Below are 20,885 nucleotides of genomic sequence, written 5' to 3'. Positions count from 1 at the left end.
GGATGCATTAGTATGAGAGGCCATTCAAACAGGTTTGCAGTGGTAAGAATAAGTATGAAAGTACCTCAGAAAAGTGCTCCCCCAAATGGATATCTTCTTTCTTTCCACCCAAACCTGATCTTCTCCCAGAATTCTGCATCTCCCTAAGTAACCCTGATATCAACTCAGCTGATCTAGCCAGATTCTTTGGAACCAGCACTTCTTCCTTTCTATCACTTCACACATCCAATTTAATGTTTGAAATTGATTCCCTGCTTTGGTCACATCAGCTACTTTTCGGTTGCTTGAAAACTCAAGTTGTTTCCCACCCAGGCTTTTAAACATGCTGTTTCTGGTCTGGAATGCTCATCCCCCAGCTCTTCACATCGATTTCAGCCCAGAGGTCACCCCCTCAGACAAACTTTCCCTAAAATTTTGATCTGAAGTAAATTTCCTTCATAGTTCTTACTTATCACGTTTTTTTCCCCACTTAATTTGTATATTTATTGTCTGTCTTTCCTCCACTTGGATGGAAGTGCTATGAAAGCACAGCCTTTTTTGCTTGGGCCCCTGCTGAATCTCCAGCGTCTACTACGGTGTCTGACACATGGCAGGTATCAAGTAACACTGACTTGACGGAATGACTGAATGATTGTTAGGAGAAAACAACTTCTGTGATGCTTTCTCAGTATCCTGAGCAATTAATTTAGGGACTCCCATAGAATCTTTTGCATTTCACTCAACTTTTATCCCCTCAAATATTGTCTGAGGCAGCTGCCAGGTACTGGGTTTAAAGAAGAACAGAATGCAGGCTCTGTCCCCACATCACACTCAGAACTCTGCTCTACACCTGTGTTTGAGCATGCTTCAATGGGGATGTGTTCTTCAAGGCAAGGAAGAGGTCTGTCTTATTCTTCTTTGCATCTTGGCATCCACAACAGATGCTGACTGCTTTGTAGACATGTATTATATGAAGAAGGACAGAAATAATACTTATGGCCTTAGATTTTTACAGAACATATGAAGAAGAGGCAGGGGAAACACAGACCTATGATTTTATTTTGCTTCTTCAGTCTGGTAATGTTTAGGGAAGCACCTGTCTCACCTGTTAGCATGTGGACAAGAACAACAAAATCACAGGCCCAATGGTACTCAGAGCAAATGATGTGAAATTAAAAGAGGACAGAGAAAAAGCAGAACTACTTTGTTGCCACTCTTCTTTTATTACTAACTGGAAAGGGTGGGAAAGACGTGGTTAAAAAGCAACTAAAAAAAAAAAATAACTCAAGAACAAGAAAATGTCGGGGCAGAAAGGGAGAAAGCATGAACTTGCTGTGAGTTCCCAAGGGATATGGCAACTTTCTTTAAAAAGCTATCTTGAGAACTGTTGAGCAAAAGAGAAATCAACATTCTCTCAGTGGGTCTCCACAGTAGAAGTACCATGAAAAGAAGTTACCAGAAAGTGAAGTTAACTCACAATGACGATGGTCCCCTGAAAACTGGAGCTGCCCAGAAATGCAAAAGGCTGCCTTATCTCGGAACCTGTCCATGCAGGAGTGCTGCCATGGGGGACTCCGGTTTCTTCCAAAGGTCAAGGTTTTAAGATTATCTTCTTAATGTATCCATATACAGTGCATCCAATCAGCTCTTTTTACTTAAAACAGTTCTAAAAAACAATGTTTAGTAACCACTGAAGACAGGAAAAGTTGGAAGATCTTAAGTCTAATTAATGTTGCCACCAACATTGGTTTAGAAGGAGATATGATGCTTTGGCCAGTGGAAGCAGAGATGGATGCTGCTGGCAAAACCAGTCAGGAAGGATGGCCAGGAGTTGCATGTACATCATCCCTCCTTCCTGCTTTAAGATAACACTGTTAGGAATAAAGGTCTTCTGGGGCAAAATTAAGGTGGACAATGGGGAATTATGTGGTCCAAGGCATTCCTGAAAGCAGGCCAGTGTACTGGGATGTCAACACTTGTTCTGCACACTAAACCATTGAAATTACTGACAAACAACAGCAGGGGTGGGCCCTTTATGTACAGTGAGCTCAGTACATTACCCTCATGGCTTCCTGAATGTGGTCCTGTCGAATCAGTTCTGCTGAGCAGTCCATGTACCACTTCAAACAGCGAATGAGCTCCCTGGGAAAGAGAACAGTTCCAGAAACCCCACTTTAACTCAAAAGCAATGCAGCTTGAAATTTTTGCAGCCCTGAATTTGCCACACAGGAAAAATAAACATACTGCTTATGAGGCAGAATTGAGTGATGGGTCCGTTACAAATGTGAAATCTTCAGATCATCTGAGACCATACAACATGCCTCGTCTGTAGAGTTGCCACATTTTAATTACCAATTATAATCATTCTTCCTCTCTTTCCCTGACACACATTTTTTCTTTGATAAGAAAGTTTTCCCAGAGTCCTAGACTTCACCTGTAATTTTGTTTTGTCTAAAATTTCTATGTCTCCAGAACATACAACAATAACTAGTAAGTAGCAGATTCTGGATAAAGGTATACGGTCCTATGTGCCTCTCCTTGCTCGCTCTACAGCAAGTGCCCGCTCTACAGAGTGATATCAAAGTGTCAGAGTTCCAGTGACTCCACAGCCTCGTCACCCGTTGGTTTTATATATATTTTCAAAAATTGTGCTAATTCTATAGAAGAAAATGAGGCAATTTTAAATTGCCTTAATGGTTTTAGATAATTTCTGTTTTCCATGTTAACTATTTATATTATATCTTTTATCAATAGTTTTTTATTTCTTTGACATTTTTTTGTTGGTGCCATTTTTAGCTATTCATGTTTCTCAATGAAAAACCAAGACTTACTTTTAGTAGCTTTGCTGCCAGTTCTTGGAAGGAAAAGAATGACAATTGTGTAGTAAACTATGGTTTAAAATGTCAGCTGAAAGACCACAACCAATATCCTACTCAACAGTGAAAGAAAGTTGTTCCTCTAAGATCAGGAATAAGGATGCCTTCTTTTTCTACTTCCACTCAACATAGAACTGGAAACACAACACTTAAAAAACCAAACAACCTGATTAAAAAATGGGCAAAGGAGGGGTGCCTGGGTGGCTCAGTTGGTTGAGTTTCTGATTCTTCAAATTGGTTTAGGTCATGATCTTGCAGTCATGAGATTGAGCCCTGCACTGGGCTCTGCCCTGGGCGTGGAGCCTGCTTGGATTCTCTCTCTTTCCCTCCCTCTCTGTGCATCCCCCTCAAAATAAATAAATAAGTAAATAAATAAATAAACAAACATTTTTTTAAAATGGGCAAAGGACTTGAATAAATTTTTCTCCAACGAAGATATACAAATGGTCAATAAATACATGAAGAGATGCTCTGCATCATTAATCATTAGGAAAATGCAAATCGAAACCACAATGAGATGCCACTTCACACCAGTTAGCATGATGACTCTAAAAAAAAAATCCCTCTCCAAACACAACAAAAAATAAAAAGTCTTTGCTTGAGGATGTGGAGAAATTGGAACCCTTGAACACTGCTGGCAGGAATGTAAAACACTGCAGCCACTGCTATGGAAAACAGTATAGTGGTCAATCCCACTTCTGGGTATATACCCAAGAGAAATGAAATCAAAGTCTCAAAGAGATATTTGTATACCCATGTTCATAGCAGCATTATTCACAATAACTAAAAAGTGAGACCAACCCAAGTATTCATTGATGGATGAGTGGATAAACATAATGTGGTACATACATACAATGTAACATTATTCAGCCTTTAAAAGGAAGGCAATTTTGACATATGCTACAACATAGATGGAACTTGAAGACATGGTAAGTGAAATAAACCAGACACAAAAAGATAAATATTGTATGACTCAATTTACTTGAAGTTCCTAGAATAAGCAAATTAAAAGAGAAAGTATAACAATGGAGGTTGCTAAGGGACGGTGGAGGTGATGGGGAGTTATTATTTAAGGGGTACAGAATTTCAGTTTTGCAAGATGAAAATAGTTCTTTTTTTTTTTTATTTTAATTTTTTTTTTTTCAACGTTTTTTATTTATTTTTGGGACAGAGAGAGACAGAGCATGAACGGGGGAGGGGCAGAGAGAGAGGGAGACACAGAATCGGAAACAGGCTCCAGGCTCCGAGCCATCAGCCCAGAGCCTGACGCGGGGCTCGAACTCACGGACCGCGAGATCGTGACCTGGCTGAAGTCGGACGCTTAACCGACTGCGCCACCCAGGCGCCCCAAGATGAAAATAGTTCTTGAGATAGATGGTGGTGATGGTTGTACAACAATGTGGACATACTTAATGCCACTGAGCTGTACACTTAAAAATAGTTAAAATGGGGGGGGCGCGCCGGGTGGCTCAGTTGGTTAATCGTCTGACTTCGGCTTAGGTGATGATCTTGTGCAGGGTCTATGGGTTTGAGCCCTGCATCAGGCTGTGTTGACAGCTCAAAGCCTGGAGCCTGCTTCTGATTCTGTGTCTCCTTTCTCTCTGCCCCTCCTTCACTCCCAATCTGTCTCTCTATGTCTCTCAAAAATAAATAAACATTAAAAAATTTTTTTTAGTTAAATGGTATTATTTTACATTATGTGTATTTTATCAGAATTAGAAAAAAATGAAGTTAAAAAAATGTCAGCTGAATGAATGGTGGTTGTCATGGAACTTTTTTTAAGCCTGTCCTTCTATTCAAACACAAATCCTAATGATGATGCTAAATGGAACTTACTTGTACGCCAGGGCTCCAGCAAAGTGCTTCTGGATGTATGTGTCCATTACAGGCCGGAAGTGGAAATACTTGATGTCTCTGAGCAAGTTGATGATGAATACCTGAAGGAGATGTAGGGTACTACAGTTCACTGGAGACCCTGGACTTATCCCCAGCAGGAAACAGAACTCTTGCTTCTTCAAGAAATGACAAACCGTCAGTATTTTCTCTAGTGTTTTCCATGGGCAGAGAATGTAAGATTTCTATTCTGTGCCTGTATTTCTGTCTTGTCTGCTCTATATTCCCACAGCCCCTGGCCACCCAGTCTGGACTTGGGACTCATCTGTTTGTGCTAGTGTTACTCTGAGCCTCTCTCTTCATAATAATGCTGGATGACACAATACAGACTAGAAAAAGGCAAAGCGATACCTGTGTAAGGTGGCATAAATTCTAAGGTGTCTCAAAAAATTTGGAAAAGAGACAAAAAAAAAAAAAAAGATTGTCCTCTGAGCCAGATCAACCTATGAAAGGCTGTGCCCTTCCGAAATGGGGCTGGCTGGCCAGGAAAGCAAGGAAGAAAAGCTAGAGGGGCAATCTACGCAAGTGCCATTTTAACTCTCGCTTCTGCTCCTCATCTATCAGGTAGACTTACAGTATATGGTTCTTGAATATACAGCACTCCTATAGGACAGGATATATTAAGCAAAATGCACTGAACATTCAAATCACTGTCCATTCTCACTAAGCAACCTACAGAGACTTGGGTTCCCAAACAACTGCCCAAAGGGAGAGAGTGTGATGCTCAGACCATCACAGATGAGACTCTTCTCTTCCTGGCCATTATACCCTATTTTTGTAGGTGAAAAAACAGGTCATCTGGTTTCCTATACCAGTCTCCAAGCCTTTTATTGGTGTAGGTCTCTATTTCAGGGGCTAGGCAACTCTGCAACAGTGATGAGACTGAGGTATCAAAACTACTGAGGCCCAGACCTGGCCATGCTGAATTCTTCAAATTTGATGCTGTAGGGATCTGCCCGGTCGGTAGGTTGGTTGGTCTTCCTTGGGTGACACTCCTCAGCCACTTTTCTATTGGAAACATCTGCATAGATGTTATACTGACTCACTCTAATAAACTGCCTCCCTTGTGTTTTTAAAAACATATGACAGAAATAATAAATAAAAATGAAAAGTCGGGAGGGGTGAGACTTACCAAAGACTGAAACACCAACAGGCCATATTTCTCTGTATTATCATCCAAAATCACAAAGAGTGTATCTAAGATGTCCTGCAGAAACTGCAACATAAAAACCAGACGGCTCAGATCTTAGGACCTTGAACACATGGTCAAACTTCCATACACCAATGAACTCATCTCCCAATAAACAAACTCAAAGATCTCCTAAGATCTCAAATCACCACTTAAACTAAACTAATCTAGGATCCCACCTCCACCTAGCTAAGGGCCCTGAGAGATACTTGGAGAGGCTCTTCCTCTTGGGTAAGTGCAAAATTTCTATGGAAAGAACGGTCACTTAAAAAAACAGGACATCCATGTAGAATTGTAATTTTGAAATAAAGTCAATCTAAGTGATTCTGATGCCAAATTCATTTTGAGAAAAAGAGTTCACTCTCCTGGGACCCTAAAGAGTTTAGTAGCCCCTCACTCTTTATTTATTTTTTTTTTTAATTTATTTTTTATTTATTTATTTTATTTTATTTTATTTTATTTTTTAATATATGAAATTTACTGTCAAATTGGTTTCCATACAACACCCAGTGCTCATCCCAAAAGGTGCCCTCCTCAATACCCATCACCCACCCTGCCCTCCCTCCCACCCCCCATCAACCCTCAGTTTGTTCTCAGTTTTTAACAGTCTCTAATGCTTTGGCTCTCTCCCACTCTAACCTCTTTTTTTTTTTTTTTTTTTTTCCCTTCCCCTCCCCCATGGGTTTCTGTTATGTTTCTCAGGATCCACATAAGAGTGAAACCATATGGTATCTGTCTTTCTCTGTATGGCTTATTTCACTTAGCATCACACTGTCCAGTTCCATCCATGTTGCTACAAAAGGCCATATTTCATTTTTTCTCATTGCCACGTAGTATTCCATTGTGTATATAAACCACAATTTCTTTATCCATTCATCAGTTGATGGACATTTAGGCTCTTTCCATAATTTGGCTATTGTTGAGAGTGCCGCTATAAACATTGGGGTACAGGTGCCCCTATGCATCAGTACTCCTGTATCCCTTGGATAAATTCCTAGCAGTGCTATTGCTGGGTCATAGGGTAGGTCTATTTTTAATTTTCTGAGGAACCTCCACACTGCTTTCCAGAGCGGCTGCACCAATTTGCATTCCCACCAACAGTGCAAGAGGGTTCCTGTTTCTCCACATCCTCTCCAGCATCTATAGTCTCCTGATTTGTTCATTTTGGCCACTCTGACTGGCGTGAGGTGGTATCTGAGTGTGGTTTTGATTTGTATTTCCCTGATAAGGAGCGACGTTGAACATCTTTTCATGTGCCTGTTGGCCATCCGGATGTCTTCTTTAGAGAAGTGTCTATTCATGTTTTCTGCCCATTTCTTCACTGGGTTATTTGTTTTTCGGGTGTGGAGTTTGATGAGCTCTTTATAGATTTTGGATACTAGCCCTTTGTCCGATGTGTCATTTGCAAATATCTTTTCCCATTCCGTTGGTTGCCTTTTAGTTTTGTTGGTTGTTTCCTTTGCTGTGCAGAAGCTTTTTATCTTCATAAGGTCCCAGTAATTCACTTTTGCTTTTAATTCCCTTGCCTTTGGGGATGTGCCGAGTAAGAGATTGCTACGGCTGAGGTCAGAGAGGTCTTTTCCTGCTTTCTCCTCTAAGGTTTTGATGGTTTCCTGTCTCACATTCAGGTCCTTTATCCATTTTGAGTTTATTTTTGGCCCCTCACTCTTTATTGTGGCCTAACTCTTTAAAGGACATTTGAATGAGGGTGTGGCAGGCTAGGTCTTAACTATAGAAACCATGTTTTGGTCTAGAAATCAGTATTCTGGGAGAAGGGAGAAAGCTGTTGCTGAGGTCTGTCAATGAGGGTAAAAGAAGTACCATTTTGTTTTTGTTTTTTTGTTTTTAACATACGCCTTTTTCTTTCTAAGATACAAAATCCAAGGGAGAGAATAATACTCAAGGATACTGACAGTCTTCTTCCAAAATAGAGTCTAACATTCTGTTGGTCAAAAGGCAATTGAATGATACAATGTTTATTTTATCTTATTTGTTTATTCTTTATTATTAAATTTAATATAATTTATTGTCAAATTGGCTAACATACAGTGTGTAAAGTGTGCTCTTGGTTTTTGGGGTAGATTCCCATGGTTCATCACTTACATACAACACCCAGTGCTCATCCCAACAGGTGCCCTCCTCAATGCCCATAACCCATATTCCTCTCTCCCCTCCCCCCCATCCACCCTCAGTTTGTTCTCTGTATTTAAGAGACTCTTGTGGCATGCCTCCCTCCCTCTCTGTTTGTAACTATTTTTCTCTCCTTCCCTTCCCCCATGGTCTTCTGTTAAGTTTCTCAAGATCCACATATAAGTGAAAACATATGATATCTGTCCTTTTCTGACTGACTTATTCCACTCAGCATAATACCTTCCAGTTTTATTCACATATTGCTGCAAATGGCATGATTTCATTCTTTCTCACTGCCAAGTTACAACTTACTTTAAAACAAGTCTAAGGTGGAAGGTTTGAATGGCAGCGTTGATGGGCAGGATCGGCCATAGGGTGATGACTGCTGGTGCTAGGTGATAGATACATGTAGGGTTCTTTATACCATTTTACTTTTGTGTATATTTGAAATAGTCTAATAAAAAGTAAAAAATAATATTTAAAAATGCTGGCACATTCTTTTCACACTCTCTTCTGGTAGTTTGAGATCAATTATTGATGCTAAAAGCAGATATGCTGATAAGATAGTCTCTTACTGGAAATACAACACTACTCAGCCTCAAAAAGATCAGACTTTGGGGTGCCTGGGTGGCTCACTAGGTTAAGTGTCTGACTCTTTATTCTACTTAAGTGCTGATCTCAGGGTCATGAGATTGAGCCCTGTGTTGTGCTCCATGCTGGGCGTGGAGCCTGCTTAAGATTCTTTCTCTTCCCCTGCCCCTACCCCCACTCCCACTCATGCTCACTTGCTCTCTCTCAAAAAAAAATCATACACTTCTCTTAATACCTTGTCTGCTAATTGATATTTTAAATATGTTTATTTTTATATTTTAGTTAATATACAGTGCAATATTGGATATATTTAGAAGAAAAATATGCCCTGAGAATAAACTGATCTTAAGTTTCAAAAACTAGTATTAGCCTGGTTAAGAGTTCTTTTTAAAATTTATGATACTCTAATTGATTTAAACAAAATTCAGACAAAACTTCATAGAAATATACAGGTGTATACAGACTTTAAAACTGTTTCTCATTTGGAGACAGCATGTTGTGTGTTACTGAGTCAATGGAGCTATAAAATTAAAGTACAGATAGGGTTCTGTGCTAATTGATTTGATAATTATAATGACAGAGCAATGCTCACTGATGACAAGTTGTCTTCTTGACACTTAGTGTCTATTCTACATTCCACTGCTCTTGCTCATCATCAAAAGCACCTCCACTTTCCTCAGCAGACTTCAGTCCATTGTGCAGAATCCACCTGCAGCACTTTCACCATCAGGAGGTGCCAGGTGGGCAAACACTCTGTGCAATGCAGAGAAGCCTTACAGAAGACAACAGGGGACTTGTAGTATTGCTGTCAGCCTGATGGGGCCATAGATGGGAAAAGTCACAAAGGTATCTAGAGAAAGCAGTTGAGGCAGGGAGTAGGAAAAGGTCTCTGGTATGGACTGTAAGTGAGAGACTGGGCAAAAGCAGCAGCTACAAGTTAATGGAGAGTATTTAGAGTTCTTCTAGATAATCAAGTGAGTACGGCCAGAAAGACTTCAGGCCAGGTTCGTGGTAAAAGGGTTACAGATAAGGAAAATGAAAAAGAGACCTAAGGAAGGAAGAGGAGGCAGCACAAAGCACTGGGTATGTTTCTAATTATCATTTTACTTTCTAGGAAGAAAAAAAAGCCAGAAAATAGGGTTTATAACTTAGTTTCTAAAAGGTAATAAACCTGATGTCATACTTACTTTTAAAAAAGAAGCTAACTGAAAAAAAAATAAAAAGAAAAATAACTCTAGTCCTACTCACTAATTATATTTTGAGAAATGGTCTTAGAGGTATACTGGTAGAAATTAAGGTGAAGTAAGACCTTCTGCCCAGATTCTTACTTAGGTAGCATCTATGAATTATAGGAAGGCATACCTTAACAATTTCTTCTCCACTGACATGCCGCAGCCGCCCTAGTATGTCCATGATCCGGTCTGGAAAAGCCTTCCATTTCAGCAGAGCAAGGAGGTCCACTACAAAGCAAGCCCAAAAGTAGTGAACACTGGCTATGCCAAGGACAAGCAAAGCCCAGACTTTCCCTGCCAAGGACAGGTGGAATCTGGGGGAAGAGAAGTAGCTGCCAACATTACAACAGACTCTTTAGTGGTGACATCAAGGCCAAAGACACATCTGTGAAATCTGGAGGTGCATTCTGGAGCTAATAAAACCATGGGAAATCTTACAGGTTGCTATTACCAAGTGGTTCCTTCGACTTCAGATGAAAAGAATGCCCTCACTGTAGCATGAAAAAGCAATTGACTTCTTTTTCCCTTAGCATGTATCAGCAACATGGAACCAGTCACTGAGGACAGGGAGCGCAGCACCCTGCAGGTACCACCACCTACCATTCTGGGTGAGTTTGGTGGAGGAGAGCTGTGTGGAAATGAAGAAAGACTCTTTGGTGCTGCGCTGGAAGATGAGGCTGGAGGGGATGTTAGGGCAGCCATTGTAGTCCTCTTTGCAGCAGGGCAAGCCCAGGTACAGAGCATGGTTGTTAAATGTGCTATTCTCATCGCACTGCAGGCAAAAGTAGAGAACACAGAATGTTTCCTGAACCATGACATGTAGAAAACTCAGGTCACAGATTTTTCGATGTTGATGTTTGCTCTCATCTTCCTGAGGCTAGATCTTGGGCCTTAGGTCCTCTTAGAAGAGTGCTTTCTGTTCAGAAACTCCCCATATGGCTCATATGCCTTTTAAATTTTTTTTTTTTTTCAACGTTTTTTATTTATTTTTGGGACAGAGAGAGACAGAGCATGAACAGGGGAGGGGCAGAGAGAGAGGGAGACACAGAATCGGAAACAGGCTCCAGGCTCCGAGCCATCAGCCCAGAGCCTGACGCGGGGCTCGAACTCACGGACCGCGAGATCGTGACCTGGCTGAAGTCGGACGCTTAACCGACTGCGCCACCCAGGCGCCCCTCACATGCCTTTTAGAGAGAACATGGTGGGGCAGGTGGCCTCCATCTGCTGTGCAGGCAACTTTGGGTGGCAGCCATGCTGTGATAGCTGACAAAACCATAATCTCAAATGGCAGGTCTCTGAATGTACTAGCTAATGGCACAGAGGAGTTGGTAATAGACTTCCATTACTTGTGGAGTGGGAGGTGAGGGACAAAGGGCCTGCTGGCATTACTTGTGGGAGGAAGGTGACTGTAGTTACATGACAAAAGCCTGCCCACAGCTGTCCTGCTGTCATCCACCAGTGCACTACCCTGGATCCTTTGGCCTGCCCACTGAAAGCCACCTAACTCAGAACCATGTGTGAGAGTGGCTTCAGGAGTGTGAAGGTTGAGGTGAGAGACAGACAGGCTCCATACCTTGTACACATAGAGCTCATGGATGTCATCTGAGAGAGTGGTGCCATCATCCCGCATCAGGGGTGAGAATGCAAAGCCAAAGAGTTTCTTTTCCCCTTTGTCCTTTGCTGCAACCAGAGCTAAGTGTTAGTTGTTTTTGCCCTTCACTTTGCGTTTTAACAGAAATTCCCCTTGTGCTTATCACCTACATTCTTTACTTCTTTGTCCCTTACTTTCATTAATTAGGTACATACCTGACTGCAGGAATGATGAGAAATGTATTAGACTGAATTTCCACTTACATCCCAAGGTACACAGGCTATCTAGACCCAAATAGAAACTAGACTGCTAGTCTTGATAAATCAGAGGCTCTTTAAGGAACAGTTTAATATGTACACAGGAGACATCCAAAGGAGGATAACACTGGTAATTATCCAGTGTCTGGACCAGACACAAAGAAGGATGAGTACCAGACCTTTTTTGGTTTTGAGTCACTGTACACAGAACAGCCTCTGTTGACACCCCATCTCTGAGTACCCATTTATTCAGAACTCATTTTATTGCCCCAACAATAAGAACCCTCTTAATTCTCTTTCTGAGGAAAGAACTCTGAGACAATAGAACATTCATATCTTCCAAGGAATGTGGACAGAAGTCTCACTCACTGGAACAATGTCTGAACTCGAAGCGCAGGTGGGAGCCCCGGAAGCGGTCAATGGGGATGGGCAATTTGATAATTTCTCCCCAGCGAGGACTATTACTGTGGTAGAGGACAAAGGAGTGGTAGGAACTCCTGTTTGGCTCTCCTGAACCCAAGCTTATACAATCCTGGAAGAGAGAAGCAAAACAAAGTGTGATCTTGCTGGAGGAAGCCCCTGGATTTCTCTGTCACTAGGACACTTTCTCCTTTGCGCAAGTCTTATTTTCCCACCAGGCCAAATCTACAAGATGAGAAAATTCATTTGACTTAAACTCAATACTTTTGGAAACAACTGTGTAGATGGCATAAGGAATCAGCAGTCAACAATGCTCCTTCTTTTCCGTGGGGCAAAAGTAACCACACACGCTGCTCAATAAACTGGAGGGCAGCTGAACAGTGTATGTGAACCACTAAGATAGGTTCTTCATCCTCATTAAGAAAGGAAACAATGAACTCCACAGGAGAAGTCAACTGTATATGGCACTTTACCTGATCAGAAAATGAATTAATTTATAAAGTGGAGAGAGCTTGTTTTCTAATCTTCCTTACCCCAATGTTGCACTGGCATTTTAGGTTGCCCTTGGCTGACTGTTTTTGGATATAGACAAGGCAGACCAGATTTAATTTGACCTCCTGTTTTCAGATATTGCCATGAAGATGTAGTCCCATCTTCCTGGAAGACAGGAAGTTGCAGGCAATACAATCAGGAGCAGCTCCCTATCTGCACAAGGGTGGTCTGAGCAGCTGACAGCTCTGCTGACCTTGGCATTATCCATGCCAACAATGGACACGCCTTAGTCTTCGAGATGGGCTTTTAAAAAGGAAACAAAAATCAGTGCTTCTACCACCAATTAAACAATATCCTCCATTTATTTCTAGCTTTGGGGGATGATTTTGACTAATTTTACCTATTTACTTCTGTAAAATGTGGATGACCACTCCTGCTCTGCCTACCTCACAAGGCTATTGTCAACATATAGGAGCGAGGTCTATAAAAGAGTGATTTGCCTTCTGTCAAGTGCTGTGCAAATGATGCCTTGTTACTTGCCAGGGACTTCACCATGACATGACTGAGGGAAATCTGACACACTGACAATGGAAAAACAGCACTCCAGGTCTTCACTTTGAATGAAGAGTGACAGAAGATACACTTGCATCCTTGTACTGGCATTGGCTGGAAATAATCTTTTACAGCCTGAGTCTGCTGTTCCTTGTCACATAACTTGGTACCAGCAAGTGAGTGCCTAAGTCCTACTCTTGACCAAAGAGAAACTTTTTTTTAGCTTTCATTAGCTTAAGGAACAAAAAGAGTGGGACCTAATAACAGTTGCCAAAAGTAGGTAGCTTGATGCTAGACAGAATGGCAGAAAAAGTAACATGTAGGACACAACTAGAGGGAATAGGTCTAAATTGGAGCAGGAAGGATTGAGGTCAGACTGGGAAGAATTTCTAAAAAGGCTGTGTGACACTGGAAGTCATTATCAAAGCATACTGCAGGGTTTCCTTGAAGAAAAGACAGAGAAGAATGCATATGTGGTGATGTGAGTGCAGTCTGCTTGATGAATGGGTCTCTGAATAAAGTCCATAGACTCATTAAAATTATTACAGGATTAGCCTCCTTTCCCAACTGACTGGCAAGTCTTACCTTCAGTATTTCTCCATCTGCGTAAAGCACATACATGGTCACTTCAATATTCTTTTGTACACTCTTTCCCCCTCTCTCGAAATCTCCCTTCTCCAAGGTTAGGTACAGGTCATTGCGGATATCACCTATGGGGAGAGAAATGTCATGTCTTCAAGACCATAGGAGCCACACTGCCCCGTTTGTACGGAGGACCAGGCTAGCATTTGGATCCTCCAGTGTTGAGGTGGGTGCTCAGAGCATTGCAAGCTTGGTTAATAACGGTGGACATTCTACTGATAGCAGTGCGGCAGCACTCTGTTGGTTAGTCAGGTGCTCTCTAAGTCTAATTTCTAAAGGTATTCACCACAGCTTGTCCAGGGTGGGAAAAGCTGAGGCAGAGAATCTTCTCTTGTATTACAGGTGACTACTCAGTCTCTCTATCTTCCAGGAGAATAGCTGAAATCTAAACCTTCCAAAGGGGGAAGATTTTTAGAATCAACAGGAATAACATTTATTGTATTATGTCTACTACTTAACTACTAATCACTCCAAAAAAAAAAGTGGTTTCCTTTTTCCTTTACAGGTTTTCTTTTTCAACTTGCAACCCTTCTGAGTCTGACTAGAGGATACACTACTTTTTCCTTCTGGAGGCTTAGCTCCAAATCCCATCCCTTGCTGGAATGCCAGACCCAGGTCACTGGACTGTCATTTTTTTTCTTCTTTGTGTTGCAAGTGCTCTGGGAGCAGATGACTTTCCAGAAGCACAGGTGCTAAAGCACTGGGGTAACAATCTGTTATGCTCTTTGCTTCTCTCTGACTTCTGCCCACTTTGCCAATATCTGCTGCTCGAAACTTGGGCAGGTGAAGCCCAAACTGCAAGCCGAAATGACCTAAGAAATGACCACATCTGCCTTTTTTTAGGGGAAGGGGATTGTCTATTCATGTGTAAGAAGAGCTCATTTGGGCTGCTCTAAGCTTCTAAGTTTGTAACATGACCAATTTTATTCATACATTCTAAAGAAGGTATTTTGACTTTCAAAACAACAACCACGATGACAACCACAACAACAACAATGTAAAGTCCTGGGAAAAAAAATCTTCAAAGGGAAAAAAATGGTATAGGAAAACATGTAAGGTCAAAGTGAAGATGTGCTAACAGCCTGAAGAACTCAACTGAGAGGTGATGGAAAGATTAACTTGCAAAGTAAGCCAATTCAAAACATTCTTTCTACCTCAGTTCTTAGCAAAACTGAAAAATCTGAAAATGTTCATTACTTGGAATCACAATGAAATAAACAGATATTGTTTTTGGTTAGCAAGTAAGCTTTCTGGTTTGGTCAGATACATGATGATGGCTCATTTTCTGCACAGACTACCTTTCTGATTATGCAAGTGTCTTAGTATCTCCTATGCATGAAACATAATAGACTAGAACTGGCATATACCTTGAGCTGTGGAGGTCTTCATGACCAGACCTATTATTCAGGTGGTCTTACTATACCAGAAGTGCAGCCATGGTTATTTAGTTGCATAATGAAGTTCTCAAAATACTTCAGCATAAGTGAGGAAGAACAGCCAACGAGAAGCAATTAATTATTCTCTGACAGCCCAGGGAACTTTCTCTAATGCGTGAAAAACATCTTGTTCCCCAACAGCCCTGAGGCTACCATGAAGGGAAAGGAAATTATGTTCTGAAAATCACATACAAATGCAACTAACTGCTGGATAGGCAGGACAGCCTAGAGGATGTCTATTCTTGCAGTTCACATGGACTTCCCTCCTGGCTGAGAAAAGCCTCTACTTTGAATTCTCAGGAGTCTGGACTTTAATCTGCCTCCTTTGGACATCTCTGCTTGGGCCCTTCAAGCATATCATTAAAATAGCACTCAGGTGTGCAGGTAAGGTAGGAAAGGAAAGCAGCAGGGAAAGTCAAATCCATCATTTTGCTATTGTAAGGGCAGAAGCTGAATAAAATCATTCCTAAAAGTAAAATTCAAAATTAAATGGGACCTTTACTATAGGTAATTGGTATTATAATGGGACAAATCACAGTTGGTTACACCTTGAATTTTTAACAATTGAAACAGACATCTTAGAGCCTTCTTTTGATAAAAGTCTTTTACTTACACATTAGCTCTTCTATGGAATTTAAGTAATTATTAAATTTCTACACTGATTTGGCAGAAAGTGAATAGTCTAGAGAATTTTAACGTCTAATCTACAGAATAGGTACTTTGTTTAACTATTACTCTGGTTTAAACCAGCACTCTCTAGAAGTTATTCTCAAGGTAATCCACATGACTTGTAAAAGCAGATACCGGCTACCAGCAATAATATTCTAGCATGTACAAACATTTTAAATTTCTGTGGCTCTCCACAACAGTTAACCATAAATAAATGTGTCCTTCAAATGAAACATGTGAGCTTTTCCTATCAATATATGATACAGAATACTCATACAAAAGTGGGTATTATCTTGGAGATTGATAATGACCGAATTTGGTCTGTGTTGATTATATAGAGTGAGCTCATGGTTTCTGGGGCAGCTCCTCTGGAGCATTTTAAATCAACATGCTAATTTCAAATGGAAGGGCTGAGCTAGATATTCCTACAGCTTTCATTCTTTTAAAACTTCCTATTTAAATAGAATGCCTTTAGTGATATCTTGCTGAGACAATTTATCAATACAAGTAAACATACCCTCTGAGTTACAGACTGAAGCAGCTTGATTTCATCAGATCTTTTGCTGCTCTTTATTTGGAGAACAGACTTGCCTACACCAGGACTATTCTCAGCAGAATAGGTATTAGGCCGCTTTATGGGTTGCAGTTTTGCAACTTATGGCCTCAATTTCTAGAACTGTGATAGTTAATGTTGCTGGGGCCTTCTTGTCAAAAGCTCTCTGGGGATCATTTAAATAGAGCTCTCCACTAATTCTCCTGGAACTAGGAGAAAACCTAAGAAGCAGCCAATGTGAAAGGCTCCTGGGATCTAACGACCCAGGCCTGCCTGACAGATAGCTCCTGAGATTCCCTGCTCTTCAGCTGTCCTTATTACATGTTACATGTTCACAAAGCCTACAGTGGAATCATGTGTTTGGGTTAAGGCACTGTCTCCAGGAGGCTCCTATAAACTTTAGCACCAATTGCAAGGAAATATTACCAGGAGAGGGATGAGGACAGGCACATTACAATGAGGATGGGAAAGAGAAGGCCTGAGCAGTAGTTTGTGAGGTTAGTTTACAGAACACTGGGTGGGTGGCTGTATTCTAATCACCTAGGAAACTTATTAAAACAGATTTCTAGCGTCTACCTCTTGAGATTCCAGTTGGTATTGGGTGAGGCTTGTGTACATACATTAAACAAAACCAAAAATCACAAGGCAATTCTGATGTTCTTCAGGGTTTAATGCCAGGGAACCAGACCATGGGGGTTTGCTGGGAATCTGCTGCTGAAATTTTTCTGGGTGTTAGGGACTAGGCAGCCCTTAAGCAGAACAGAGGAATGCTGAGAGGGGTATGGAAGTGGGAGGTTTTTCTGCGGGATGTGGGAGTAGGTATTATTGAGGGCAACTCTGCCTCCCTTTGTTAGGTGTGCTCTGCTTCCTAAGGTTGGCAGAGCATCTAAAAGCATCAGCAATGCCTTTTTATCTCTGTTTAGTGCTCAGCTGACATGCAACAGAGTTTCTTGAATGGAAAGATGAATGCATGAGATTGTTCTTATAGGAGGGCCACGGAAAAAACTTTGTTCTTTTCACAGTCTCAGAGAGTAGCCAGCTGTTGGTATAGCTGCTTGCCAGAGAACTAGGGACTTAAGAGTAGGTAGAGGTTGGCCAACTTTTTCTGTAAGAAGCCAGATAGTAAATATTTTAAGCTTTTTGGGTCACATAGGTCTCTGTTACATGTTCTTTGCTTTCACAACCCTTTTAAAATGTGAAAAAACACTCTCAGCTGGCAGGTGGTACAAAAATAGGCCTCTGGCTGGATTTGGCCCAGGGACTATAGTTTCCTGATACCTGGCTTGGGTGTTTATGTGTCAAGAACAGCTTTACTACACTGCAAATACACATCAAAAATCCAGATTCTTGTGAGTATAAATAAGCAGCTGCTGGGAAGGAGCAGGGTAATGAACCTGAAGCCACCTTCTTATGTCAGGGATTGGCCTGAAATATTCTGGGGTCTTTATGGAGTGGGAGGTCTTAGAAGGAAACAGTGTTCTTCAGCTACCAGAAATCTTAGGGGCCGAGAACACTGTGACAAAGCTGCATCCAGCAGTCACAGAGAATTGCACACCTCAGTGGCCAGGTGTGATCCTCTGAAGACCTGCACCCTGGTATGACACTGGAGAAACAGAGCTCACAATGTGTTTGCACATCTCTTCTGACAGCAGTCTTTGGAGAGGTTTCAGAACCTCTGAGGTCTGGCTTGGGCACCAGAGCATCTGTTAGCAAGAGAATCTCCTGCCAGATTACTCCAGCCTTACCAGGAATTTTGGGTCCACATGGCTCTAGCCTATGTAGAATTCCATCCCAAGAGAAATAATCCAGGACAGCCAATACAGATTTAGGCACTCAGTCTTGTTTAGACTCTTTATTACATTCATGTTCCTTCTGTATAAATGAGTCATACCACATATTAGGAAGATTTGGGTTCAAGGATACTAGTATTTAACACTATTATTTACTTATACCTTGTCTACTTCTAGATAGGATTAGGAGGGAGAGTGCTTTCTTTCCCTTAAGATCATGTGAAACTAGAACTAACCTCTCTCTCAGCAGACATAGCAGCCTGCTCAGGATGGCACCAATTTTATCTTTTGGCAGAATAGGAGTGAAGTCCTCCGACAGCATCATGGGGATATGGAGACATTAACAACCATTCAACTTAGACAATTTCAGGCATATGACCAATGTTGTAATGTGTTGTAGTTCTTATTTTATTTTTTAAATGTTTGTTTATGATGATTTTGACAGAGACAGAGACAGAGCATGAGTGGGGGAGGGGCAGAGGGAGAGGGAGACACAGAATCCAAAGCAGGCTCCAGGCTCCAAGCTGTCAGCACAGAGCCTGATGTGGGGCTCAAACCCACAAACTGTGAGATCATGACCCTAGCCGAAGTCGGACGCCCAACTGAGCCACCCAGGTGTCCCTTATTTTTTTTTTTTTTTAATATTTATTTCTGAGAGACAGAGAGAGACAGAGAGAGAGAGAGAGAGAGAGAGAGAGAGAGAGCGCGCATGAGTCAGGGAGGGGCAGAGAGAGAGGGAGATACAGAATCCGAAGCAGGCTCCAGGCTCTGAGCTGTCAGTACAGAGCCCGATGTGGGGCTCGACTCATGAACTGGTAGATCATGACCTGAGCGGAAGTCTGTTGCCCAACCGACTGAGCCACCCAGGTACCCATTATTTTAAAGAAGAGACCTCTCCCCCTGCCAAAAAAGACTCTTATGGGAATTCTCAGAGTATCTAGAAAAGACAGGTTCTTTACCTTCTTTCTTTTTTTAAATACAAGGATATTTATTTTGAATCACTGTAGTAACACAAGACTGGAAATAATCTAAATACACACAATAAAGGGCTATACAAATTGTCATTCACCCAGAAAGTAGAACCATATGCACCCATTAAAAACAATGAGAAAATAGAGGTGGTCCCACATGCTTCACACGGAATAAATTCCAATAATTCTTAGCTCAGGACAATGGGCATAGTGTTCTACCATTTGCACAAAAAGAAAAAAACAAAAATGAAATATGGTTTGTGCATAGCCTATCTCTGGATGTTTACAGAAGAAAATGGTTGGGGCGCCTGGGTGGCTCAGTCGGTTAAGCGGCCGACTTCAGCTCAGGTCATGATCTCACGGTCCGTGAGTTCGAGCCCCACGTCGGGCTCTGTGCTGACAGCTCAGAGCCTGGAGCCTATTTCAAATTCTGTGTCTCCCTCTCTCTGACCCTCCCCCGTTCATGCTCTGTCTCTCTCTGTCTCAAAAATAAATAAATGTTAAAAAAAAATTAAGAAGAAAATGGTTAACAACAGCTGCTGCTGGGGAAAGGAACTGGGGTAAGAGAAATATACTCAAGAGTATTTTATTTTCAAACCACGTCTTCAGTGTCACACTTCTACTGGTTTCAACTGTTACAAGGTCAGTGATGTTCCCTGCTCTAACAGGAAGACAAGAATGGGCATGGTCTGACATCATTTATATATGGTTATTCCTTTCTTGGGTCAAGGATGTAATGATCTTCCAACCTGTTGTCAGACCAGATGTGATCATTCCTAAATCATCCCTTAGATATTGCCAAAGCCTCATTTGACAGTCAGACTGACCACTACTACTTGTGGTAAATACTTTCATCGCTCTTCCTGAGGAGAGCTTTCTTTCAAAAGTCATGCCTTTGTCTTTTGTGTGAGATGTGTCCAACAGAGCTGAAAAGAGAAGCTTTCTACCTTTCTGATTCTGTATAGCCTGGGATAAGCACTACTCATTTTCCTTTCAATGGAAGTAGCTGATGTGTCTCATACAAACTTTCCCCGTAGCTATACACCTAGGGCTTCTTAACGTTTTCTAAACATTCCACTATGTTCTTAGTTACTTCAGATCTTAATGAACACCTAAAGTAATACACAGTCTTCTAGATTGGGCTAGTATCTTCTTTTTTTGTCAGTTACCCCAAAGGGTAAGGCTGATGAAGGATTAATAATGTACATGATACCCCACCCCAGTATTCCAACATTCCATGAAACAAATGAAGATGGAAACAAAGCAGGCAAAAGCAGACAGGACACACAAAAGCAGGAACTTACACCCAACTATCTTCATCTCTGCACCAGAAAGAAAGGGGCGACAATGAGGGGACAGCACAGAGAGAGACAAGAACAATTAAGACAAACAGGAAAAGAGAAAAAAAAACATCACTTGCAGGTCGGTGATGAAGCATGCACTTTTTATCAAGAGTCAAAGCAAAGGACAGAGTGTATTTCTGAGCACAAGGGCAAGAATCAGAGGGTCCCCTAGAAGGATGCCATGCCTGCAGAGTTGCCTTCTAATGGGCAAGTTCAGAGCAAACCCAGAGAGCAGTACTTGTGCCAGGTCTGACTTAGGGAGGGACAAAGCCTCCCTAA

General features: G+C 41.5%; 1 protein-coding gene across 4 annotated transcripts in view; it reads right to left on the bottom strand.

Annotated features, from left to right (window-relative positions):
• Nucleotides 1–20,885, bottom strand: part of DOCK3 (dedicator of cytokinesis 3) — a 597,071-nt gene that overhangs the window by 87,220 nt on the left and 488,966 nt on the right. For all 4 annotated transcript variants that reach the window (XM_081794945.1, XM_081794946.1, XM_078443039.2 and 1 more), the window contains 8 exons: nt 13,788–13,912; nt 12,108–12,270; nt 11,464–11,570; nt 10,491–10,662; nt 10,021–10,118; nt 5,881–5,964; nt 4,692–4,792; nt 2,040–2,121 (listed from right to left, as the gene is read on the bottom strand). In XM_081794945.1, the coding sequence (XP_081651071.1) occupies nt 2,040–2,121; nt 4,692–4,792; nt 5,881–5,964; nt 10,021–10,118; nt 10,491–10,662; nt 11,464–11,570; nt 12,108–12,270; nt 13,788–13,912 (932 nt within the window). The remainder of the gene's footprint in view (nt 1–2,039; nt 2,122–4,691; nt 4,793–5,880; nt 5,965–10,020; nt 10,119–10,490; nt 10,663–11,463; nt 11,571–12,107; nt 12,271–13,787; nt 13,913–20,885) is intronic.

The sequence above is a fragment of the Panthera onca genome, chromosome A2 (assembly GCF_046562875.1).
Source record: "Panthera onca isolate mPanOnc1 chromosome A2, mPanOnc1 haplotype 2, whole genome shotgun sequence".
Lineage (NCBI taxonomy): Eukaryota > Metazoa > Chordata > Mammalia > Carnivora > Felidae > Panthera > Panthera onca.
This window is presented reverse-complemented; position numbering and strand designations above follow the sequence as displayed.